Source organism: Somniosus microcephalus, chromosome 18 (genome assembly GCF_052327205.1).
Source record: "Somniosus microcephalus isolate GS21.2 chromosome 18, FLI_Smic_1.0, whole genome shotgun sequence".
NCBI lineage: Eukaryota > Metazoa > Chordata > Chondrichthyes > Squaliformes > Somniosidae > Somniosus > Somniosus microcephalus.
Window position 1 is genome coordinate 64,890,829 of NC_141004.1, and position 27,726 is coordinate 64,918,554.

The 27,726-nt window shown below is 45.1% G+C and overlaps 1 protein-coding gene across 6 annotated transcripts in view; it reads right to left on the bottom strand.

The window, feature by feature from the left end:
* Positions 1–27,726, bottom strand: part of LOC147105333 (transcriptional enhancer factor TEF-5-like) — a 644,902-nt gene that overhangs the window by 73,305 nt on the left and 543,871 nt on the right. For 3 of the 6 annotated variants that reach the window (XM_086011601.1, XM_086011599.1, XM_086011600.1), the window contains exons 2-4: positions 14,910–14,974; positions 9,722–9,784; positions 9,574–9,636 (exon numbers count right to left, since the gene is read on the bottom strand). In XM_086011601.1, the coding sequence (XP_085867727.1) occupies positions 9,574–9,636; positions 9,722–9,784; positions 14,910–14,974 (191 nt within the window). The remainder of the gene's footprint in view (positions 1–9,573; positions 9,637–9,721; positions 9,785–14,909; positions 14,975–27,726) is intronic. The other 3 variants (XM_086011604.1, XM_086011603.1, XM_086011602.1) reach the window with 1 other exon arrangement.

The following is a 27,726-nucleotide window of genomic DNA, read 5'->3' on the forward strand; positions in this document are numbered from 1 at the left end:
GTAGAGTCCCTCTCCCAGTCTCGAATGATTCAATCCCATTTCGTGTTCTGCTTGATACTATTTCCAAAGGGCCATACTAGATATTTATCAATGTTAAATGGCTTTTGGGGTTTGTCAACACAATGCATTTCTAATGAAAATCCTTCTGTAAGTCTTGTGGTGCATCCACAACTTCTATTGATTCTCCTATTTTAGTAGTGCCATCTACACATTTGGTAAGCTTACATTTGGTTTCCAAGTCATTAATTCATTAATATAAATTAGAAGCAACAAGGCGTTCAAGCACAGATCCCCACTTAACATCGGACCCCTCCCAGTCTCTAACATTGTGCTTTTGACTATTTTGTGTCTCATTTGTTTTAACCTTAATCCAGTTCCATGTTCTACTCCTGGATTCCTACATGATTTAATTTAATTACAAGTCTTTCAACGTGAGACTTTGAACTTGAGAAAGCTTTGGTGAAAGAACTAATCATCATAGGACGTGCAACTCTCTACATAATTAAGACCTGTCAAAGATCTTGGCTCAGGAGCATCGTCCCCTCTAAGGACATGCTGGCTATTTCCTACTTGCATATACTGCTCCAGTCTACCCTTTAGAATAATTTATATTCGTATACCTGTCCTTTTATAGGCACTGGGCCTGCTGTTTCCTGGGTCAGATGTTACCTTTCTAAATACAAGGTGTCAGCCTTGGCTCAGTGGATAGCACTCCTGCCTTGTCAGAAGATTTGTGGGTTGAAATCCCATACCACAAAATCCAAGTTGACACTCCAGTGCCGTACTGAGAGTGCTGCACTGTAGGAGATGCTGTCTTTCAGATGAGATGTTAAACCAAGGCCCCATCTGCCCTCTCAGGATCAGGATCTTATGTCCACCCAACAGCACTATTTGAAGAAGAGGAAGGGAGTTCTCCCCGGTGTCCTAGCCAATATTTATCCCTCAACCAACATCACTTTATAAAAAATAAAAAAAACCTGATGATCTGGTCATTATCTCATTGCTGTTTGTGGGACCTTGCTGTGTGCAAATTTGCTGCTGCGTTTCCTACATTACAACAGTGACTGTAAAGTGCCTTGGGACGTCCTGAGGTTATGAAAGGTGCTATATAAATGCAAGTTTATTCTTTCTATCTTGTACATACTAATTTTGTTACTTCGAGTTCTGCAGAACCTCAACCACTGTCCAAGGATTCCTTCATTGCAATAGCCAGTGCCCTAAAACATCTCCATCAGCAGCGTAGGATTCAGGATCGCTAACTTAGAATGGATTGGTTGGTACAACTGTGGTTCTGTTCTAAACTGTTGTCTGAAATATCTAATCCAGAGCCGTCTTTTGTCTCTTTACTAGTCCTATCACCATCTCGGCTCGTTTTGAATACCTCTTACTGTCTCTTCACTTCTCTTCTCTCTTCTTTCATCCCCATTTCCCAGCCCCCAAACTGGCCTTTTAATCTGTTTCATTTCCTGTGTTTTTTCAGTCCTGATGAAGGGTCTTCGACCTGAAACCTTGACTCTATTTCTCTCTCCACGGATGTTGCCTGGCCTGCTGAGTTTTTCCAGCATTTTCTGTTATGTCTGAAATATCATCACTGATCTGCAAAGATTGGTTACCAATGGAGAATATGGAACTAAAAGTACGAGGCTTAATAAATTGTGCTTTTTGGAGAAATCTGCAGGATTTCAAGCTTTCTGTACATGCAACATTGACTATCTCTGGCACTTCACTACACTCCCACATTACAACAGTGACTACACTTCAAAAGTACTTAATTGGCTGTAAAGTGCTTTGGGACGTCCTGAGATCAGGAAACTCACTATAAAAATTCAATTTCTTTCTATTAAATCCCAGTCTAGTTCTTCTTTACAGGGCTGCAGAAATATCTACTGTAGCCACCAGTTTCCAAGTTTTTGTATTTAATCTCCAGTTATCTTGGCTATGTGTAACAACATTCAGCTCGTTTTCCCCTTGTGCTCTGGTTCAATTAGAGTCACTGCTTTGCTTGACTGGGACAAGATTACTTTTCCTGCCGTTCAACTTGTTCATCAGATGCAGGCAGTATACAATGCAGCTCAATGAAATGAGGTGTTACGGTGTCGAAAGGTTTTAAAAATAACACCTGCACTGGACGTGCTTCTTGCAGCTGTCTACTTATATCGCAGGCCATACCCTAATGCTTTTAAACATACCTCTGGAAAGAGCCAGGGAAGAATCTATATAAATATCAGTCCACGCTGGGATTTAACAGCAAGAACGAGAGGATTTTTGTATGCACTCAAAACACCAGATGACTTTTGTAGTTGACCACTTTGCAGCAATTTTGTTGCTGTACACTTAAGTTTGCAAAAATCAATTTTGCAGTCTTTTCTCCCTGCTGTTCTGGCCAATAATTATCCTTCAAACTACATCACTAAACAGATTATCTGGTCATTATCACATTGCTGTTTGTGGAACCTTGCTGTGCATAAATTGGCTGCTGAATTTCCTACATAAGTGACTGCATTTGAAAAAATATTTAATTGGCCTGTAAAGTGCTTTGGGTCGTAAAGGCGCTATATAAATGCAAGTTTTTTTCTAGAGATTTCATTCATTTTATATTTTTGGGTTTCCATAAGAATTACCTGGAGATGAGAGTTAATCCTAGTGGACTCTGGGTTTACAGAAGAGGAAAATATCCTACTCTTGCACTCCTCCCATCTTTTCTTTGCCTCCCACTCTGCTCTTGTAGCTTCTATTCCCTTCACTGTGCTCCTACCACGTAGCCTGCTTCTAAACCCCTATTTCTGCTACCGTTTCCTCACCTTTTAAGATCTGCAGAGCAAGAATCAGATGGTGCAAAAATAGGAGTGCTCTGTGTGGGGAAAGTGCAAAACTACCAGCCTTGCACAGAGCATACAAACTGACTGGCTTGAGACTTTCCACTTCAGTCCAGGAACCAGCTACTCCTGTGAACCAGTTGTTCCCATATAATCGAACAATTTGACAGATCCAGTCAATCCCCAATAAGCCAGCGCAGGAAATTAACAAAAGTTGCTTTTGCATACTCCAAGACCGCAATTCCTGTTCAAGTCCCATCTACAGCTGATGCCCTTTGCTCTTTCTTGACGTTTGCCAACAGCGACAAGCTCTTCCCTTGAAGAGGTTGACTTGTGCCAATTGGACAGCATCATTAGATGAGAATGGGAATGCACAGAACCCCCTTCAGCTGGAGGTGGGCTTGTCATTTAGGAGAAAGGAAAACACTTAAGCGATCAAAACCTCATCCTATTTAATGCCCCCCATTGTAGGAGTTGCAGTAGAACCTGTTTTTCCGAATACCTTTATTGAAACAGCAGTTGCAAATTGAAACTTCCTTGGGAGATCTAGATGTCTTTGCTAAAGAAAATTTAAGGTCATGGGGTATATAATTTCACCATCAAGAGTTTCGAACCTTCTGCTGGAGTGCTAGCAGTCTGTAGGTCCCGCATTGGACTAATCAGTTACCTGCGAGCTGATTTTTAATGTGGAAGCAAGTCATCCTCGGTTTCGAGGGACTGCCTAAGAAGAAGGTAACATTGCATTATATTTCACCACGAGGGGTTGTCTCTTAATCCTGTGGTGCATTCTGGGGAGGGTGCTAACCCTCTGGTTAACTTGTGCCATGTGCTCTGTACCTGATCTGGCTCCTTTTCCCCATCACTTTTTTAGAAGCTCCCAAAACTCAGGCAAGCTGTCTCCAGCACAAGCTGGCTAGAATGCACTGGAGGCTGGAGAAGCGAAGGTCAAAATTCAATTGGTGGTTTTTTTTTGGAGGGGGTGGGGGTAGAACATGGGAGTCCAGGTTGGAATTCTTAAATAGAGCACAACGTGCGGCTCATGATGTTTCTTGAGGACTGAATTTACTCCGGCAAAAGAAAATTAAGTAGGGCAAGATTTTTCCTTTTAAAATGCTTTCTTGGGTTGAAGTATGCAATTAGAGCTGTCATTGCCCTTGAATTAACTTGTTAAATCCATCAAAAGGAGGACTTTTTTAGTGCATTGTATAGCAGACACTGGTTAACTGGAATTCTAAGTCCAGTTGATCACCACTGTATTTAAATTAGACTGATCGGTCTATTTAATGCGAACAATTCATAAGTGGATGTCCCAATGAACAGGAGTCAGTTGTCCATCCCTTTTTGTTATATATCTTCTGTTCCCTTCTTCCTCCGCAGTCCTCAATCCCATGGTTTAACAGAACCATGAACTTCATTGTTACCAGAGAATATAAAGAACGTGGACAAGCCCGGAAAATGAAAACAGGTCAAAGTTCAGAACCAGCTTTTTAATCATGCAACATGCTGGAAGTGATTAGGGAAAAGGGACAAATGGAACAGTAGGATGGGCGGAGTTAACAGCAAAAACATGCTTGGGTGGTAGCAGAGCAAAAAGAGAAGGGAGGTTGGCTGTAAAGTCAGTGCATCCCTTCTTGGGGGGCCGGGGGAATAAGAATTCACTAGTTGTTGCTGAATTTAACCAGTGGTTGGTCGCTGGGCAATTCGTTTCCGAGTAAATGCAAAGAGACGACATTGAGAGAAATCTCTAATAGTAGATGCAGCGGTCACTCCACTTCAAGAAAGAACTATCCTGGCTTATTAACCAGTAACATTCGCTGAACCACATGCTTCTGAAGTGCAGAAGACACAAAAGCCTGACTAGGGCAATGAGCTAGCATCTAAATGGATCCTTGTGCCTATAATTTAAAAAACAGAAGTCCAACTTGAATAATGCAAATCTCCACGGCCAATGTAAACCGAAGATGCATTGAGGTGCTGGCTGGGGGGCCTTGCTGGCGATGCCAATAATATAACTAAGGAATGATGTACTGTTCAGATCTTCACAGAACAAACATATTTTCACTGATCACTCCCTGCCATAGGATCACCCTTTCTGGCCCACCCTTATAGCCCACTGAAAGATGATACTAACTTATAAATGCCAACAGGCGACATCCTGGATTGCTAATAAAAGCTGCTCTGAAAAGTGACCCTACTTGAGGGTCCGTCTCTTCGCTGGGTGAAGATGAAGAATGGCTAGCTAGTGATGAAGAATGGCTACCATGTTTGGCTTGACTAGCTTAGCTAGGCGTTCTGATGAAAGGTCATCGACCTGAAACGTTATCGACCTGAAACATTAACTCTGTTTCTCTCTCCACAGATGCTGCCTGACCGGCTGAGTATTTCCAGCATTTTCTGTTTTTATTTCAGCTATGGTATTCCCAGTCTAGGTACAGACATGAAGAACAGTCACTTGGGTGGGGTACTAGAGGGGTGATAGTCAATGAAATTGTGGTCCAGCATAAGTCATTGCCGTTGGTGGTTGGGGAGGAGTTTAGGGATATGGGCTCAGTTGTGGAAACTAGATACCAGGGAAAAGTAGCAAGCATTGATTTTACTTGGTCTGAACGCTAACCCAGATCCTAAAGTCTTCAGTAGCACGGGATTCAAATGCAAGGGTAGCCCACTGATGCAAGTTGGAGTAACAGGGCAGAGGTTGGTGGCCATGGCTGCCCAGGATGAGTCTCGACTGTTACTGTGGGGCGATTAGTGTGTGGAGTCCAGATGCTTTCCTGGAGGAAAGAATGACAACCTAGTTAACCTGGCCATGCGTGCATCTCCTAGCAACCACGTCTTTGGTGCAGATGTTGAAGCAAAATGTCATTTTCCCCTCCAATTGGGAAAGTGTGGGGATACGTGAGGCTAAAAGCATCCACTGTGGTAGACCCAAGGCAAATAGCAGGTTTGGACACAGACACGATGGGCCGAAGGGCCTCTTTCTGTGCTGTAAAACTCTATGACTCTATGACATTCTCTGCACAGTACGCTGGAGTTAATGGGCCATTTCTCTGCACTATTGTGACTTTGCTTAAGGACAAGCAAAATGTCTTCTAGGTAATCAGTGCCAAATCTTGGTCCTAACCCAACATATCCAGCAGGGGTGGGCAAAGGGGTCTTTGTCTCATCTGTCTATGGCCACTCCTGTCTGTGCTGCTGGAAGGGAAGAGCAGACAATACAGAGCTTTTAGGTGCAGTCCTACTAATGGAGTAAAGCCATGGAGACAGTCTTCTAATCTCCAACTATTTGGTATTTCCCTGCCAAGTTAGCTTATCATTTTGAAGAGCTGCAGTTGCGTTGGGGTGGATGCTGCATGCTTTATTAGCAGAGACTCGACCCAACCCAGGTTAGTTTGGACACCGTGCTACTCTCAGCCCCGGCCTCACTCCAATACCGTGCAGCTTTTCCTTCAATTCCACGTGGAAATGACTTGGCCAAGCAGGCACCCCTCGGTGTTTTTTTCTGGCACTGCATCTGCACCATTGGCCCACCAGCCTCCTCTCTCCACAGGCTCTAGTGAAAGTGATTTGATTATCATCTGCTACAAGCCCTCTGCGGGGCCGGGTACCAACCTACCTCCCATATATTGTGTTCACCTCTGGCTCAGCGACACAAACCAGGAAGTTCCAAGCCTGATCCACTGTTCTGAGATGGCACGTCCCAGTTGGAGGGGGCAAGAGAAGGTACGTACTATAATTCACCGTGGCACCCTGGGTTAGGGAGAGGTAAAGTGGCCTGGGGCTGTTCCAGCTGGACATGCAGTGCGTGCGTGGGTGGGCATCAGGCAAGCACAGGAGTGGGCTCTGCACTGAGGCTCTCCGTGGTCGGGTAGGTGGCTGGTGCTTGCTGTCAAAGAGAACGTGTGAAGAGCAGCTGAACAGAGGGCTGCTGATGCCCATAGGATTGTAACACCGGGAAGCAGTCTACACTGAGAGGAGGACGGGTAAAAAACTGGCGAAATGGGGTGGGGAGGGATATGAGCACAGCCTTCTGGAAAGGTGACTAAGCTCCTTGAATCATTAAAGCTAGTGATTAGAAGGGGGAGATTAAAAGAGTGGGTCACAATAAATTTCACAATTTAAAAAAAAAAAAAAAAAAATTCATTCTCGGGATACGGGCGCTGCTGGCAAGGCTGGCATTTATTGCCCAGCCCCAGTTGCCCTTGAGAAGGTGGTGGTGGGCCACCACCTTGAACCACTGCAGTCCGTGTGGTGAAGGTACTCCCACAGTGCCCTTAGGTGGGGAGTTCTAATTACTAACCAAATCACTCTAAATTGGAAAAACAACCAACTTCTACTTGAGTAGACTCTGGTTGCACATGGTAATGATTACTTCTGGTGCCTGGAGTCTACACCGACCTCTTGCTGCAGAACAAAAGGTCTGTGTTCTGTGGCTCTACTTAATTTTGTTAAATATAAATTGTATTTTGTGCTTTACTTCTACCGCCTCCTCCCACCCCACCACTAAGGGATCTTGGTTAAATGGAGAACCGCTTAGGTGGGATCTTGATGATGATTTCAGCTTTCCTCTTTCCTCTTTCCCTTCTCTCCTCTTAAAGTGACCACCAGTCATGAATCTCCAGGATTAGCCATGTGAGCTCTGCTGTCTATGGCAATACTGCTGTGCCAGAGACTAGTGCAGTTCACTGGGAGCAGTAACTTGTGGTAGGACATCAGTTGATGCAGATTCAGGCTCCTATTCTCCCACTCTTCTTTCGCCCGCCCCCCACCCCCCCCGCCCAGCTTGCTGAGCTCCCAATCTCCGCTGTGTTGGAGGCGCTGAGCGATTGGCTCAGGGAAGGAAAACTACCTCCAAGCAGCAGGCTGATTGGCAGAGGTTTTGGAACTGCGGGGGCGGCAGGAAATGGGACTTTATAACCTCAGTGTACAAGTGACAAGGGCTGTCCCATCCTTAAATGTCAGCTAGGTGTCCCAAAAATATGGTCATGTGTTTTTCACACTTCCAATTGCTGAACTCATGAATTCAAGAGTGACGCGACCACTCAAACTGTCCATTTTCTTGACTTGCCTTGGCTCAGGATGGAGTGTGAGTAAAGAAGGGTGAGTTGGCTAGAAAGAGGATAGGGCATTGTACGAGGGTAACAGGAGAGTGGGAAAAATAAACTGAGCTACTGAATCAGGAGTGTCCAATCCTGTTGTGCACTGATTCCTGCAGGGCTCCCTCTCTCAAACTACTGATAATTTAATCCAAAAATCCACAGGAAACTCTTTCTAAACCAATACAGGAACAGGAGTATCCAGTGGCCTATCATGCCATGGCAGCTCTCTCTTTTTAATTGTAGTTCCCCATCCTTTGATGCCCTCTTTTCCCAAGTGAGATCTCTCTCCATTGTGAGCACCTGCTGTGATTTCTGCATCTATGGATCTTCTGGGGCAACACACTCTGTTCTCACAACACCCTCATGAAATTTTTTCTGAATTATCTTTCAGCTGGTTTAGTTTGAATGCTAAGATGATGTCCCCTTGGTCTAGGTTCCTCTACCAGAAGGAAGAGTTGTTCCTTGTCAACTTCTTTTTTCGTTATTTAAACACCTGAATTAGATCACCCCCCTTATCTCCCATGTAAATATCAAAAGTTTCACGAATTTGTCGTGAGGGAGAAGGGTCTCTCAGTTAATTCACTTGGCCATAGTATAAAGCAATGTAGTACGTATTCCTTGTACAACAGCTACAGTAAGCGGAGGTCAGACTCGTAGAAGACTTCAAGGCAGCCCGTTTTTCAACAGAGAGGAGGGAAGACCTACTGCGGAGGAAGGAAGTGGAACTAGATTGCAAGACAGAATGGCACACGAGCGAGCCTGTGGAAGCCTGATGCACGGAGGGGAGGGGGGTGTTAGTTAATGAAGCACAGGAAGCGAGTTAGTTTGCGATTTCACTGCACACTGCCACAAAGCCAAAATAATAAAACAAAGGCGTCCCATAATTAGCCAGAGAGAAGCTGAGGCCTGAAGCTGAAGTATAGCACAGTTCTGATAACACAACGCAGGATGTGCAAGGAAAGGATGACTGATGCACAGCGCTTGTATAGAGTCTGCACTGTCGCCTTTCAGCCAGGGTCCAGCACAGGGGCTCTTGGCCAGTTGCTGCGAGATTATCACCAGTTCGTTGAACAGGGAGCGCGGGAGGGCGATCACAATATTTGTTTTGCTCAACTTGGCGAGAAAGGCATTGGCCCAGCTCGCTGCTGCGGGTTTAGTGTTTAACTCCAGTGCTAACTTTCCTGACTGCGACCAGGGCATTAGTTTCGAACGGGGAGTCGAGTTATGGGGGCATTGTTGTCAACTCCTTCTTGAATATACATGCTCTTTTGCACAAGGGGAGGGGGAGGAGGGCAGGAAGAGTTTCCAACACTGGCAGCGAGATATCCTGCAAGAAGCCCAGGTCCCAACAGATCTTCAGAGCGACCTACCCAGTTAGTTCTGGAATATCCCACATGCCACAAATTGGTAGTTCAGAGGGCTAATTTTTTTTATTGGTTGCCGTAGCAACATCAGTTTATGGATGTGTGTGTGTGTGTGTGAATCTTTAATGTTCAGAGAGCGCAATGCCACTCCTAGTCCCGGTGAACCCTCCCCAGTAGAAGCGTGCGGTAGGTTGAGGGGGATGTGGAGTCGGGGGATTGTGTTATCAGAACTCCCTGTACCCGCCGTTCAGCCTCAGCCAGCCGCCAACCACAAGGCCAAAGCAGAGAAGCGCATACCTTCAGCTTGGACTGAATCTCACGAGCTTTCCTTCGGGCAAGAACCTGCATATGACTAGACACCTGCAGGAAAGAGCAAAGGGGAAGAAAAGAAGAGCCTGTAACCATGGAGATGAATGTCCCCCGGATTCATGCCGGCTGCACATACCTTGATGCTTGCTTGGTACTCTCGCACTTTCTTCCTGGCTAACACCTGTATGTGACTAGACACCTATGTCGACGAGATAATTTAAAGACAAAAAACACAAATGAAAGACGATGCTTCTGTCACTACTGTACACAGTGCTTACATTATTAGTCAGTTAGTTTGGACATGCAGAGCCAGGCCTTCCGTCACCACCTTTTCCCTTTCCCCTTAAAGCTCCCATAATACTCTGTAGCCATGCAACCAACAGCCATGCTGCTTTTTGGCAGCCAATGTCCCTCAGTTTTGCCTTTGTTCTGGAGAAAGCAGTGCCAGCATTTGTTGCTATGGCGAGCAGTAATGAGCCCTCCCAGCTACCATAGGACTCTGCTAAAATAAAATACAACTGAACTGTTCTTATTGGAAGGTAATGGCGAAGAAACACGAGCACCGTCTGGTTAACTCGCTTTCCTCCAATTCTGCGAGTGTCTCCAATTTCACTCACGTCATAATAAAATAACTAACTGATCACAACATGATGGTTTCAGCCCAGAGGACAATGGGATCTTCCTTCACCTCGTAAGTCTGGTGTTATCGCAAGAGGTCATCGATGCTTATCTGTTGTAATTGGGAAAAATCCTCTCCCACACCCAACATGCTGGGGTTTAGTTCCACATGCACTGGCAGCCCTCCTGTATCTAAGCAACATTTTGTCATTTTACTAAAGTGCTGTTTGTCAGTGTATTCGGCCCATCATGCCTGTGCTGGCTCTGTGCAAGTGCTACCCAATTAGTCCTGCTCTTTCCCCACAGCCCTGCAAATCTTTCCTTTTTTCCAAGTACACAAACTGCATTGGTGCTGTAATGGATTACTTTGGTTCTTCCCCAAGTAAAACATTGAGAACTCGCTGGATATCGAGCAGCGATTTGAATTTGTTAAGGAAATGGTTAAGGCAGGAGCAGGTCCACCAACAAATGGTTAGTTCTTTAGGATTATAACCTCTCTAATGTTGACCTGAAGCAGCAACCAGTCAGTATCGAGTTATTTCTGTCAGTTAAACAGATCTAAATTTTTTGAGTTTTTAAGATGGGAGGTTGCTGCTTCCCAAAGGAAGGTGCGGTTGGACACTTTCAAAAGATGGCTGCTCTAATAGAAGGTTCTAGATAATGACTACAGAACGGACTCCCCGATTCGCTGGTGAGGAGATCGCAGGCCCGCAGCCCACTGATTGGCCATCCATTTAAAGTTAGCGGGGACTGTGGGCAGGCCGTTTCTGACCCGTGCTCCCTCTGAGTGCCACTCCCTACCAGGACCCTACCAGGAGCGTTCGTTCGATCAGGGAAATCAGCCGTTGCATCCTTGAAAGATCTTCAAAAGCCTCTTCCTTGGAATGACTCCAGCAAGGACTGGGTAAGACTGACCAGGCCCCGACTGCTGTGGTAACTGTCGGCTATTCTGAGGGGTTATTCTAATGGCATTGCTCACTCACCCTGTTCTAAGAGATGGCTTTACTAGGCTGCCAACCCCCCAGGATTGCCCTGGAGTCTCCAGGAATGAAAGACTAATCTTCAGGACACCCAGGAGAATAATCATAGGGGCACTTAAATTTGAATACTTTTGTATACTCGTTATAAAAATAGTGGACATGGTGGGGGGAGAAAGGCTGTTTGTCTGATGGTTAAGAATCATCCAATTGGGTAACAAAGAGTCTATTCACTTTCCAATTGGTGGGGGAAGGCGGGGCGCTGAGAGGATGGGCGTGTCGGACAACCAATGGCAGGAGCGTGGGGGGCGGGGCTGGTTGGGGCAGGAGGTCATGCGATGACACCTCCAGGTATATATCCAATCAGAGTTGGCAATCCTAGCCTTTACAGAGCATATGAACACTGGTGTAGCTGCCCCAGTAGTCAACAGCTGGTCCTCAGAGTAAAACCCATTGATGATCCCTCCCAATTGCTCTCCTGCAAAATCTCAAGCCCTGTTCATACTACTTATTGACAGACATCCTGTTGTTTGACCCCAGGAATAACAATCCTCGTCCTTCTCCCAGTCACTGAAGCAACTTCCAGTTCTGATTGAATATTAGTTGAGGTTGAGGCAGAAGCTGGTAAATGTCCTCTTTTACTTCACGCCACTGGCAATCCAGCTTTGCTGATTGAGTCCATCCAATCTCACACCACTGGGAACCTCTAACCACTATTAGTAGATGGTTCAGTGAGTGCTACAGTCTGGAGCAGTAGCTCATTCACCTCATGCAGTTCCAGAGGATGTCAAATTAATACATGCACCATGAGGAATTAATACATGCACCATGAGGTGCATCCAATCACAACAATGGACTCCTCTGATTGAATGCAACTACTCATTTTGATTGGTAAAAAAATTAGCCTTTCAATCACGTGTTTAGTATAGAAGTGGCACCATTTTCAGGAAGGTATTTGGTAAACCTTTGTTTGTGGAGGGAGAAGACTGGTGCAATACTTTGGTCACCATGATTCAGAATCATTAGACATTTTAATGCAGAAGGCCACCAGAGCTTGGATACTCTTTCCCAGTGATGTCAGGTAGAAGGGACACGGTATTTAGATCATTCTATACATTACCAAATGGAAAAGGGCTCATTGGTCAGTCTGAAGATTGGTTCCTGTTTTAAGGTCATATACACACAGGTTGCTCCCACACTTAACCCTTTCTGTGCTCAAGTTGAGTTATCTCACCTGGGCGATGGTGCTGTGGAGTTAGCCTAGTCTACTCAAGAAGGGTCTTTGTTTTGACACTTGGTCTAGTAACAAGGCCAATCTTTACAGGACTGGAACTCGATAGGTTCCAAGTGTGACTCTTTCTACCAGTTGGTGTCAATGAGTTTAAGTCTGAACCCATCTGCTAATTGTCTTTTCTAAATGACGAGCTTTCCCGCTACAATAAAGCACCAAATGAGAGCAGGAGATCGTGATCTTATGCATTGACTCCCCTCCTTTCTACCTTTCACTGGTGGGTGTGATCTATATAATGATAGAGCCCAATCAGAGAAAGGAAACTTCATTCATTGTCGCCAAGGTGGTTTTCAAACTAAATTGCAGAGGTGAGAGGAAATGTTTAACTGCGGTGCTCCTTACAAACTTCCAGCTTCTTGGGGCCAGGAAGTCATGCTCCAGCACAGTCTGCCCCTTCAGGAGAGGAGGGGAAATAACTGGACTACACGACTGGACTCTGAATTACCAGGCTTTAAAAAATATACATATATGGGAAAAATATCTATGGGATATCCCAGTAAGAGCAGCTTCATTGTGACTCAGCAGCTTTCAGTATTAAAGTGTTTCCACCGGAATAAAACCTAGGAGCAGGAGGCCATTCAACCCCTCGAGCCTGTTCCGCCATTCAGTTAGATCATGGCTGATCTGTATCCTAAGTCCATCCACCAACCTTGGTTCCGTAACCCTTACCTAACAAAAGAGGTGCCGGAGGAAGGCCCTGAGAATCATTAAAGACGCGAGCCACCCCAGCCACAACCTCTTCGCCCTGCTCCCGTCCGGTAAGAGATACCGAAGCATACGGTCTCGTACCAGCAGGTTTCGAAACAGCTTCTACCCCCAGGCCATAAGACTCATGAACGAATAATTTATTATTATTTATTACTGTTGTTTTATTATTACTGTATTTCTATTACTGTAGTATTTTTATCATTGTTATGCCATATTTATTCCAATGTTGGGAGGACTTGTAAAAATCAACATTTCATTGTGCAGTACACACGTCTGCTGCATATATGACAAATAAAATTGAACTGAATTGAATTGATCTATCAATTCTCTCTGTTTTGACATTTTCAATTGACTCGCCGCCTCAACAGCTTTTTGGGAGGAAGAGTTCCAGATTCCCACGACCCTTTGTGTGAAGAAGTGCTTCCTGACATCATCCCTGAACAGCCTAGCTCTAATTTTTCAGGTTACGCCCCCTTGTTCTGGAAATAGTTTCTCTCTATCTACCCTATCTGTTAGATCCGTGGTTCAGTGGATAAATAATCACACGGATGCTGTACATTAACAAACAACAGGTCTTTACTGGGGGAGGGTAATCTCTAGACTGGGGTACAGAGGCATGCGCACAGCTTATATACCGGTGTGGTCACTGCCGGTACTACAGTATACAGGAGCTGTAAAAAGTAGTTCTGACTTAAAGGCACATACACTACACTATCGAATCCTTTAATCAACAAGGAATTGTTGTTTAGAGTGGAGAGGTATCGGCGTGTGATTCTCAGGTATTTTCCAACTGAAGTCCTTGGGTGGCCTTGCATCCTTTGCAATCACTGCCTTCCGAACTGTTGTTTTTAATCTCACGACAGTTTTAATTTCAGCTGGGAGTTTTATTCGGTTTGGCAATTTTCTTGTCCTGGCAGTACAGTACAGACGAGGATTAATCATTCCGATATTTTTAGACTGATGGAGTGACGGTCTCCTCTGTCGGCTACATGGGTCCGAGAGGAAACAAACTTTGGGGCAGTCTCATTCTAGCTCCTCGTGGGCTTATGGCCCACAGTACAACACCTCCTGCACTTTGGCACCAATTGGCAATGCCACTCAGATGGGCTTAAAGATGGCCAGTGTAGGAAATGGAAAGATATCACACCGGCAGTAAGGGGCGTTCTTCTTAGATTGGTCTTATGCATGATAGAGGGAGCTTTACAGCATCTGGCCTGTGCTGTACCTGATCTGGGACTTGATGCTGACACTGGGTGCCTGAAATGGGGAGTGTTCCATCCCTCACCTTGATGAGCAACAAACCCCCCGTCCCCCCCACCCCAGAAAAATAAATCCCATACTCTGTAGGATTTGCAAGAAATGGCCTACAGGAAATTGTACGTCTGGAGTAAGTGGAGTACAATTCACACTGGAATTTTCCCGATTGAACAGAGTTCCCAATGAACTTTATTCTGGGAGCTAAGGTAGAAGGTTTAGCCAACCTGTACTATCCCACCTGATCAAACTTGGAATGACAGTCTGAACTTTTAAAGCATGAAATCTCTCTCCTTAAAAAATACGTTGAAGTGTTCGATCCTCGGATCCTAATTAAGTGGCCATTCCTCTTATTACATGCCCACCATGCTGCCCCCATTACCCATCCACCGTGCCAGCCTTAAAGAAGCAGCAGCCACATTTCAGCACAAGCCACCCCTTTTGCCCCAAAGCAAAGCTTCCCCGGCCAGCTTTACCTGCTTCCTTGTGCGTGTTTTGCCAGTCCGTAGCTTGATGTATCTCGCTATCAACTCATTGCGGCCTGTCGGAATAAAAAAAAAACAAAGGCAATCAAATCCTTAAATGTTCTCCATTTTCAGCAAACACAAATGTAACAAACAGCAGCAACGTGCCAACTCCACACGTTAAACCTGTGCCCCATCGTTAAAAGGTGGTGACACTACCATTGGGCTCCAGATTGAGGGGAGCGGGGGGGGGAGAAATCAGCCAGGGTTCCCAGTCCTGATTACTATCCAGTGACTCATGTTGGACAGTGTGGATACTGGGGACACTGAGGACAGGATCAGTGATGATGTCCCCCATTGCCCAAAAGGTGACTGACGCTCACTGTCTAGACAACCTGGATCAGATGCATTGCATTGCAATAGCTCTTTAGAGTTGGGTATTATCACCTCGCCTCCACCTGGCTGCCAATCGGTTCTGGGAGTTAAAGAAAGAAAAACTTGCATTTATATAGCGCCTTTCACAACCACCGGACATCCCAAAGCGCTTTACAGCCAATTAAGTACTTTTGAAGTCACTGTTGTAATGTCGGAAACGCGGCAGCCAATTTGCGCACAGCAAGCTCCCACAAACAGCAATGTGATAATGACCAGATAATCTGTATTTTTTAGTAATGTTGATTGAGGGATTAAGTATTGACCAGGAGTTGGGTGCCCTGCACAGTAGGGATTAGCACAAGTCTCAGCCAGGATTGCCAGCTAATCCCAAATTCATTGGGTTCAACCTGGTTGAGGTTCCATCGCCAGTGGAATGTGTTTTCTCAAAGAAAACAAATCTGTATCCAACAGTCATATTGAATAGACATTGGAACCAGATTTGTGCCTCGGGTAAACTACTGACTCTAAAACACTACCGAGAATAGCAACGGAGCTAGAGTCCAACTGTCCAGTCCCAAGATTGCAGAAAAAAGGATAAATTAAAATGTACCTGACAACAATCAGCCAACGTTCTATGAATACAAAGTCTTTGGAAGGGGAAGATGGAGAGAAGAGAATGGGGTGGAAGAGGAAAAAAAAGAATGGATTCTCAAGTGTGTGAAGCCCCCCAATCAAAAAGTCACCGTAGGTCCAATTCATACAGATTTGGATTCAGAAGCATTTTTATGAGGAACAGTGTGTTGCCATCACTCCTCGCCGATCACACGTGTCACCATTTTCCAAATTACATCAAGGTTTTTGAACAGGAGGAACAATGATTCAGGTTAGTGATCCAAATGATTTACTCTCTGCAGTCTAGCAAAGAGCAGAGCCGCCTATGGCAGGGGTGGCTGGCAGTCCAAGCCGAAGGGGAGAGGAAGAGGAAGATGATGGCATCTAAGTCAGTTCCCTGCTGGCTTCGGGAGACTCTTTCCGACTTTTGCTAGTTATAGCGCGTCTGCGCGAACCAGTAGAACTTTAGGTGGTCTGAGTCCAAAGTAAATCCCAGAAGCTCTTCCCACCCATATAGCTTGGAGATGAGTCAATAGGATTCTCAGGCATTCTGCAGCAACCACATTATTCTCCGTTCCAGAAGACTGTCTTCAGTCTTGTTACTTTCAGCTTTGTGCAGCACACACCACATAAAAGTAGACAATTCACTTGTCTCCAGGGCTTTATGGTACGTGCATGTTTCTGTGCGTACTCCCGTACACGGTGAGTGGGATACGTTGAGTGCCCACCACAGCACAGGAGCTGTTAATCGAGCGCAACAAGCTGGTGATGGAGCAGTCATTATTAATCTGTCTGGCTTCCTGACAGTGACAATAAGGTCTAAACACTGTGCACTACCCATTCAAGCACTACTTAGCTCCCATATCCCACGGCACTATTTCGAAGAAGAGCAGGTGTCCCCGGTGTCCTGGACAATATCCCTCAATCCACATAACAAAAACAGATTGTCTGGTCATTGTCACATTGCTGTTTGTGGGAGCTTGCTGTGTGCAAATTGGCTGTGCTTTTTCCACATTACAACAGTGACTACACTCCAAAAGTACTTCATTGGCTGTAAAGGGCTTCGAGACGTCCAGTGGCCATGAAAGGCGCTATATAAATGCAAGTCTTTCTTTCTATCCCTAACTGCATGTCCTCTAAATCTAAAACACTCTCTGCAGGTGTCAACCATGGCTCAGTTGGTAGCACGCTCGCCTCCGAGTCAGAAGGTTCTGGGTTCAAGCCCCACACCTGAGACTTGAGCACAGAATCTCTGCTGACACGCCTAAGCCCCGTCTGCCCTCTCAGGTGAACGTAAAAGATCCCATGGCAATATTTCAAAGAAGTGCAGGAGAACGCTCCTTAATGTCCTGGCCAATATCCCTCAACCAACATCACTGATTGGCTGCTGTGTTTCCTACATTACAACAGTTCAAAACTTCTTTGTTGACTGTAAAGCGCTTTGGAATGTCCTGTGGTTTTGAAAGGCGTTATATAAATGCAAGCCTTTCTTTTACAGTAAGGATGGAGAGACTGCAAAGAGCCTGAAAATGTGAAATACCAAAGCGATGGGAGTGCCCATCTCTTCTTCACTGCATTCCTGAAGTTCCTCAAAATTCAGATCCGAGCAGACTCACACAATAAATCTGATATAAATAACCTCCAGGAATATCTCTAACCACCTCCCACAAAAGAAGTGAGTCATTTTAACGCCTTCTCTCAGTAACTGACTCCTGGTGATTAGGTTTGACTCCTGAATCATTGGAACATCCACCTCCACACCCTCCTGGGCCTAACCTAGGGTTACATTTATGTAGTTTAGTGGGAGTGGGGTCAAAGGGAACACGGGATGGGTCTAATGGAAAAGTTGCGCTCGAGAGGGCATAAGGTAAAATATGTAGGCCTGTGGTTATGGTGAGGGAGGAATATTGTTGAAGAATGGAAGCTCTTTTCACCTCATGGTCTGGCCTGGATGGTATTGGCTCGGTCTCTCCTACATTCCTCCAACAATACAATCCCACTCCAAACTCAGAACAACAGCGGTCATTCAAAAAACAACATTCTGCACACTTCTAATTCTGGTTTAAAAGAGCAGAAATACAAATGTAAAACCCTCTTCTCTGGCGACTGAGAACCAGCCGAGACTGAGATGGGGCCAACTCACCTGTGTCCATTGGTAGGCAATAGTCAAGAGTGGATCTGTCCCTTTGGTATTGGATTTTAACCTTACATGGTTTAAAATCCTAAATCAGCTTTGAAAAAACGTACATCTTTCTAAGTATCCATCAAATACTTCTGCATCTCCAGCAATGGCTTCTCTTCCCACCCCACATGGTTCTCACTGAAGTCCCCAAAAGATCTATCCTTGGCGTCCTCCTCTTACTCATCTAAAAGCTGCCCCTTGGCAAAATCATCCGCAGACGGGAGGTCAGTTTCCACGTGTACTCGGACAACACCCAACTACAGCTCACTCCTCTCTCGACCTCTCCACTACCTCGACGTTGTCAGACCACTTGTCTGATTTCCAGTCACGGAGGAGCCACAATATCCTCCAGTCAAACGTTGGGAAGATTGAAGCATTTGCCTTTGGCTCCTACCACAAAGTCTATACCCTCACCACCGACTCCACTCCAGCCACTGTCTCAGGCTGATCCAGACTGTTTGCAATCTCGCATCTTATTCAATCCCAAACTGGGCTTCTGTACCCATACCCTCTCCTTCACAAGAAACACCCTTTTCCACCTTCATAACATCGCCCGTCTCTGCCCATCTGCTGCTGAAGCCCTCGTCCATGCTTTTGCCACCTCCAGACTCGCCTATTCCAATGCTATCCTGGCCGACCTCTTATCCTCCAGCCCACCCAAAATTACGCTGCCCGTGTCCTATTTCGCAAAAAGTCCTGCTGACCTATCGCCCTTGTCCTTGCTGATCTACATTGTATCCCAGACCCCCCCAACGCCTCCAATTTAAAATTCTCATCCTCTTTAAATCCTTTCATGGCCTCACCCCACCCAATCTCTGTAACCTCCTATAACTACAACTGCAACCCCAATCCCGCCCCCCCCCCCCCCGCCGACCTCTCCGTTCCTCTGACTCTGGCATTTCGCTCCAATCACCCCCCACTTTTGCCCCACCATTGGAGACCATGCCTTCAGCTGTCTAGTCCCCACACTCTGGAATTTCCTCCTCTTTTAAGATGCTCCTTAAAACTCACCTCTTTGAGAAAGTTTTTAGTCACCCCTCCTAATATCTCTTTCTTTGGCTCGATGTCCATTTTTGTTTGATTTTGCCTCTGAAGATCCAGTGGAATGTTTCATATGTACATACGAATTAGGAGCAGGAGTAGGCCACTCGGCCCCTCGAGCCTGCTCCGCCATTCAATAAGATCATGGCTGATCTGATTACTCCACATTCCCGCCTACCCCCGATAACCTTTCACCCCCTTGCTTATCAATAATCTATCTACCTCTGCCTCAAAAACATTCACCGCCCCCCGAGGAAGAGAGCTCCAAAGACCCGCGACCCCCCAGTGAGAAAAATATCTCCTCATCTCAGTCCCAAATGGGCGACCCCTCATTTTTAAACAGTGACCCCCAGTTCTAGATTCTCCCACAAGAGGAAACATCCTCTCCACATCCACCCCGCCAAAACCCCTCAGCATCCCACATGTTCCAATCAAGTCACCTCTTACTCTTCTAAATCCAGCGGATACAAGCCCAGCCTGTCCAACCTTTCCTCATAAGACAACCCGCCCATTCCAGGTATTAGTCTAGTAAACCTTCTCTGAACTGCTTCCAATGCATTTACATCTTTCCTTAAATAAGGAGACCAATACTGTACACAGTGTGATGAAATATTCCATTCATCACTCATCAGTATTTCTCTGCCTGTGACTGTGGTTGGTTTCAGTTTCATTTCCATTGTATTGTACTGTGTGTAGGGCTCCGCCCATACCTGGCTCCTATGTAAGCTGGCCCAGCCTGCAGCACATCCAGTACGGCAGACCTCTGGATGGAAGATACATTCTCCTCTGTGTGTTACCTTCTAAGTCAATAAAAGCCTTGTTTTGTTTCACTAACATCGAGTCTCGGATTTATTGAGGCACATCACACAGTACTCCAGATGTGGTCTCACCCTGTATAACTGAAGCATAACCTCCCTACTTTTGTATTAATGTTTCCACATTAAATATAATTGCAAGTTGTTGTCTACATGAGAGTACTTCATGGCTTTTATGGGAGCAAGGCACCACTAGATGGAGAGTATGTATTCAAGGGAACAAGTGTACTGATGGTCAATCAGATCTATGGATTATACAGTGAATATACCTATGAATTTTCTCCTGATCTTCACCCATGAGAAGAAAGTTGAAGAATGTGACCTTTTTAAAACCCAAAGTAGGATTCGTGAACTGTACTGACCTATCTACTCCTCTTTACTGTGCGTTTATTTAGAGAAGGCATTTACTGCTACACTGCTGTGACGGGGTATTTGTGATCTTTGCACTAGCCATGTCAAGGTATCATCTGTACACAAGCAGAACATAAAAATCTTCATGCAGTCACAGCCAATAAAACAACTGGTTCAGTCTTTAAAAACCTAATGCAAGGTGGTTTTAGAGGGGCCGAGAGGTGGGTTTACAGGGGCTGTCTGGTCATTTATCTTGCTTGCTGTTTGTGGGAGCTTGCTGTGCCCAGATTGGCTACCATATTTGCCTATATAACAGTAAATGTACTTGGGGGAGGGGGGGTGGGGGGAAACGTAACGCCAAGTGTTGTAAGTTTTGGAGTGGCATTTGAACCCACAGATCTCTGGCACAGAGGCGAGAGAGTCTGCCTGATGAGCAGACTCAATACATCCACCTGTTTCCAACATGTGCACCGCGCCCTGTGACAGGAAGGATCCGTAGGCTGATGAGGGGCAGTGCATCCTATCCAGGGCCTTCCCGCTGGGGCACTTGTACAGACACCATGTCTGCACTCACCGCTTTGACATGCCAGCCTGCGCAATTAAAAGGCACTGGCCTATTTATTATTATTTTAAAATCGAATCCTTATTTGCCTTTAGGGCGGTCAGACAACCCAGTGGGTGTGATGCGGACCACAGGCTGTTGTCACATCGGAGCCTGTGGGCCCAGCCACACTCGCACAGCTGACTGAACGCTCTACAAACGTAAACAAGCACAACAAACACGACATTCCTGATCATCAACTGGGGGACACTGGGACCAATTCCAGCTTTTAGCTTATTGTGAAAAGCCAAAGAGTTTTAATTGCAAATAACAACACTGCAGAGAGGACAGGCTCAGGGTGATGTTTAGGGCAAGTGATTTGTTATCATTCAGCTACCACCGTTAAGATATAAAAATCTTAATACCACACTTTATCATGTCTCTCAGAAACACCCCAAGGTGCTTCACATACAACAAATAACTGTGCAGTGCTGTGACGGTCATTACAGAGGCGAGTATGGCAGCCATTTTACACACAGCAAGATCCCACAAACAGCGGTGAGATCAGTCTGGTTCTTTTTGGGCGCGCCTGGTTGAGGGAGGCACAGGATTTATCAATACATGAAACGAAGAAAGAAAGACTTGCATTTCCATAGCGCCTTTCACAACCTCAGGACGTCCCAAAGCGCTTTGCAGCCAATGAAGTACTTTTGAGGTGTAGTCACTGTTGTAATGTAGGGAAACACAGTAGCCAATTTGAGCACAGCAAGCTCCCACAAACAACAATGAGATAAATGCCCAAATCATGTGTTTTAATGATGTTGGTTGAGGGATAGATAATGGCGGGACACCGGGGATAACTCCCCTACATTTCTTCAAAATAGCACCATGGGATCATTTACATCTGATGTAAAGGGACTACAGAGTGCTTGATTTGAGTATAAAACAAGGCTTTAATCAACTGTTTCAAAACCATGAGATTTCTAGTTACAATCACTAGTTCCTGGTTACAGAAACATCCTGAGCAAGCTGGGCTCACGCCCGAGTATTTATACTCCTTGGACGGCGCCACCAGCTGGCCGCCCCGTGTTACTTCATGAGTCATGATAAGATTCATGACGTCCAACTGAGAGGGCCGACGGAACCTCAGTTTAACGTCTCATCTGAAAGACGACACTTCCATCAGTCCTTGGAGTGGGACTTGAACCACAACCTTCTGACTCAGAGGCAAGAGCGCAACCCACTCAGTCACGGTGGACACGCGATGCAATGACATCGTCAGCATCAGGAAACATCAGTCTGTCAGTTGTGTGCAGTGTAACGATGACCTGTAAAAGCAACTCCTGGCAAGGCACTGCACCACACCAGGCAAAGAAAGGTCTGGGGGCAGCTGTAGCAGTACTGGAGATGGTCTTAGTAACCTGAGGCTCGTGGCTAACTTTCCTCATCAACATGGCCATGATCCCCCATTAGGGGGCTGTCTGAACTGCTGAATATCAAGTGTCTGATAATTGGAACGATGAGTAGGCCTTGGGCTCGCAGCACATGCTAAAGCTGGCAGCATCACCAGTCAGAGGCCCCTTGGGGAGCATCCAGAGAGCAGACATGTGCAAACTCGGGGAAGCCGGAAAGCGAGAGTCTTGTGGAGCACGGTTATAATTTACGGAGGGTGTGCAGTTGTGATTGCTCATCAAATTCCACATTCACACACAAACATTTTAAAATACCTCTCGCGCTGAAAAATAAACCCACAATTAACCTCAACCCGACAATGTGTGACAGGAGACACATTCTTGTGATCTCTCATACATCAGTGCTAATTGAAAACAGGCTCAGAAGGTCCTACACTGGCGCTCTCCAATCTTAACACCAAACTCTGTGTCCTCTCAGACATACTATAAATAAATAAATCTCACCTCCAGGTTGTAAAAAAAAACTCGGTTGGCTGGTGCTAGCCTGCGCCCTCTCCTTTAATTCCATCTACAACTGTAACTCAGTATGTGAGCGAAGAGAATGGTAAGGCTCACAGCCTCCCCACATCTTGTGTTGAAATCTAGACTCATTGCACCATCTCCCACCCAAACTTATTCTCTCTCAGGATCTCACAACCATACTCCCTTCTGTCATCGGAACACAGGGACGGCTGGTCGAAAAATGACCCAGGCCCATCTAGTTCACCTTCTACCATCCTGGCAGTTGCATGATACAAGGATAATTAAGTTGTTGACTCATCATAGCGATCAAACTCTATCGAGTAGTCTACAACAGACCCAGACGTGACATGAGGAAAACGCCAGTGGTGGAGCCATTGGTCCAAAGTCACCTGTTCCTCTCACGCATGATACAATTAACACATCATGTTATAATTGCTCTTATAATGTATCCCAAAATATTATGTTCTGAAAGAAATCTATCTAATTTGCATTTGAATGAATCAATACTAACTGCTGCCACCGTCTCCCTAGGGAGCTTGTTCCATAGATTGACCACTCACTCACTGAAATATTGTTTCCACACATTTACTTTGAATTACTCCCCATGGGGGAGGGACCAGCGGGTGACTGGTTGTGTGGAACCAAACCCCAGTCAGATGTTAAAAAAATATGAAATAAGAAAGACAATATTTGAAGTGAGAGGTTTACATTGATAGGAACATAGGATTTGCTAGACAATAAAAGACCAAGGCCCATCTAATTCGCCTTCTACCAGCCTGGTAGTCGCATGATACAACGATAATGTAGTAGTTGACTAATCATGGCTATCAATCTCTATCAATTAGTCTACAACAGACTCGGACATGGCGCGAGGAAAACCCCAATGATGGAGAGCTTTGGGAACCATAGGTCCAAAGTCACCTGTTTCTCTCAAGCATGCTGTAATTATCATATTTTATATCGCAGATTACTCATATACAGTAACCCAAAATATTATGTTCTGAAAGAAATATATCTAATTTGTATTTAAATGAATCAATACTAACTGCTGCCACCGTCTCCCTAGGGAGCTTGTTCCATAGATTGACCACTCACTCACTGAAATATTGTTTCCACACATTTACTTTGAATACTCCCCTTCAAGTGCAGGCTGTATCCTCTGGTTCTCCAGTTCTGGACAAGGTGAAATAGTTTGTCATGGTCTACATTAACTAGTCCCTTTAGAATCCTAAAAACAGCAATCAGATCACCTCTCAAACTTCTCTTTTCCAGTGAGAACATGCCCAATTGACTTAATTGCTCCTCATAAGCCAATCCCACCATCCTCTCAATCATTCTGGTTGCTCTCTTCTGTATCCTTTCAACAGCTGAGATATCCATTTTTTTACTGTGGCGACCAGAACTATACACAGCATTCTAAGTGTGGTCGTACCAATGATTTAAAAAGTGGTAGGATTACCTCATTATTTCAGCTCAATATTGACCTTTTAATACATCCCAACATCGGATTTGCTTTACCCACTGCCACTGAGCATCATTGTGACAGCTTCAATTTATTGCCAATCAGGACCCCCAGATCTCGTTCATTTTCCATGCATATTATTCTCTTTCCATTTAAGTAATAGTCACTTCCTGGAATTTTTGTCCCTATGTGAAGCACTTCTCTACAGCTGAATTATCTGCCACCTGTCTGTCCAATTCCCAAGTATATTCAAATCCTCCTGTAGCTTCTCCTGTTCAGCTTCGGATCGACCGCCTTCATTAGCTTTGTATCATCTTCAAATTTAACTACTATGCTTGTGGTTCCCTGCTCCAGATCAGTTATGAAGATATCAAACAAAAGAGATCCTAAAACAGAACCTGTGGGACCCCATTGGGAACATTCACCCAGACTGATGATAATCCCTGTACCACTAACCGTCTGGCTTCTTTCTGTCAACCAATTACGTTTCCATTGCAATATATTTCCACTTTATTTTCAGTACCAGCCTTTCCAGAAAAACTGTATCTAAGGTCTTACTGAAATCCAAGTGCACCACATTCACTGCCCTACCCAGATCAACCTCCTTTATCACATCCAGTAAATTAGATTGGCAAGACCTTCCTTTCATGAACCCATATTTTTCATGATTTTATTGCTATTCAGATGCTCCATGATCTTATCTTTAATAAGGATTTCCATAACTTTACCCAAAATGGACGTCAAAATGACTGGTTTGTAGTTTCCTGGGTCACTTTTGTTACCTATCTATCTTTCCTCCTAAAATCTACAGCTTTTAAAGCCTCAACCACAACTTCTTCATTAACCGTTCAACGTCATGAGGGGTCTAGGCAGAGTAGATAGAGAGAAACTGTTTCATAACTCATGGGTGTGTAATGGATAAACTGCACCAATACCCGTGGGTGGGTAATGGGATAAACTGCACCAATACCCATGGGTGTGTAATGGATAAACTGCACCAATACCCGTGGGTGTGTAATGGGATAAACTGCACCAATACCCATGGGTGTGTAATGGGATAAACTGCACCAATACCCATGGGTGTGTAATGGATAAACTGCACCAATACCCATGGGTGTGTAATGGATAAACTGCACCAATACACGTGGGTGTGTAATGGATAAACTGCACCAATACCCATGGGTGTGTAATGGGATAAACTGCACCAATACCCATGGGTGTGTAATGGATAAACTGCACCAATACCCATGGGTGTGTAATGGATAAACTGTACCAATACCCATGGGTGTGTAATGGGATAAACTGCACCAATACCCATGGGTGTGTAATGGATAAACTGCACCAATACCCATGGGTGTGTAATGGATAAACTGCACCAATACCCATGGGTGTGTAATGGATAAACTGCACCAATACCCATGGGTGTGTAATGGATAAACTGCACCAATACCCAGGGGTGTGTAATGGGATAAACTGCACCAATACCCATGGGTGTGTAATGGATAAACTGTACCAATACCCATGGGTGTGTAATGGATAAACTGCACCAATACCCATGGGTGTGTAATGGATAAACTGCACCAATACCCATGGGTGTGTAATGGGATAAACTGCACCAATACCCATGGGTGTGTAATGGATAAACTGCACCAATACCCATGGGTGTGTAATGGATAAACTGCACCAATACCCATGGTATGCAATGGGATAAACTGCACCAATACCCATGGGTGTGTAATGGGATAAACCGCACCAATACCCATGGGTGTGTAATGGGATAAACTGCACCAATACCCATGGGTGTGTAATGGATAAACTGCACCAATACCCATGGGTGTGTAATGGGATAAACTGCACCAATACCCGTGGGTGTGTAATGGGATAAACTGCACCAACACCCATGGGTGTGTAATGGATAAACCACACCAATACCCATGGGTGGGTAATGGGATAAACCGCACCAATACCCATGGGTGTGTAATGGGATAAACTGCACCAATACCCGTGGGTGTGTAATGGGATAAACCGCACCAATACCCATGGGTGTGTAATGGGATAAACTGCACCAATACCCATGGGTGTGTAATGGATAAACTGCACCAATACCCATGGGTGTGTAATGGATAAACTGCACCAATACCCATGGGTGTGTAATGGGATAAACTGCACCAATACCCATGGGTGTGTAATGGATAAACTGCACCAATACCCATGGGTGTGTAATGGGATAAACTGTACCAATACCCATGGGTGTGTAATGGATAAACTGCACCAATACCCATGGGTGTGTAATGGGATAAACTGCACCAATATCCATGGGTGTGTAATGGGATAAGCTGCACCAATACCCATGGGTGTGTAATGGATAAACTGCACCAATATCCATGGGTGTGTAATGGATAAACTGCACCAATACCCATGGGTGTGTAATGGGATAAACTGCACCAATATACGTGGGTCTGTAATGGGATAAACTGCACCAATATCCATGGGTGTGTAATGGGATAAACTGCACCAATACCCATGGGTGTGTAATGGATAAACTGCACCAATACCCATGGGTGTGTAATGGATAAACTGCACCAATATACGTGGGTGGGTAATGGGATAAACTGCACCAATATCCATGGGTGTGTAATGGGATAAACTGCACCAATACCCAGGGGTGTGTAATGGATAAACTGCACCAATACCCATGGGTGTGTAATGGATAAACTGCACCAATATACGTGGGTGTGTAATGGATAAACTGCACCAATACCCATGGGTGTGTAATGGGATAAGCTGCACCAATACCCAGGGGTGTGTAATGGGATAAACTGCACCAATACCCATGGGTGTGTAATGGATAAACTGTACCAATACCCATGGGTGTGTAATGGGATAAACTGCACCAATACCCATGGGTGTGTAATGGATAAACTGCACCAATACCCATGGGTGTGTAATGGATAAACTGCACCAATACCCATGGGTGTGTAATGGATAAACTGCACCAATATACGTGGGTGTGTAATGGGATAAACTGCACCAATACCCATGGGTGTGTAATGGATAAACTGCACCAATATACGTGGGTGTGTAATGGGATAAACTGCACCAATATTCATGGGTGTGTAATGGGATAAACTGCACCAATACCCATGGGTGTGTAATGGGATAAGCTGCACCAATACCCAGGGGTGTGTAATGGGATAAACTGCACCAATATCCGTGGGTGTGTAATGGGATAAACTGCACCAATATCCATGGGTGTGTAATGGGATAAACTGCACCAATACCCATGGGTGTGTAATGGATAAACTGCACCAATACCCATGGGTGTGTAGAGTCTTGGAGAGTGGGGGAATTTTTTTTTTAATTTTTTTTAATTTTTTTTATTTTTTATAAAGGGTGCAAGGGACAGATTGATATTTTAAGCCAGACTCGATAAACGGAGCTATCTGGGGTATATTTGGTTTCGCTTGGAGGAGGTGGGAATGGTGAAACGAATTTAGAAAGAGATTTAAAAGAACA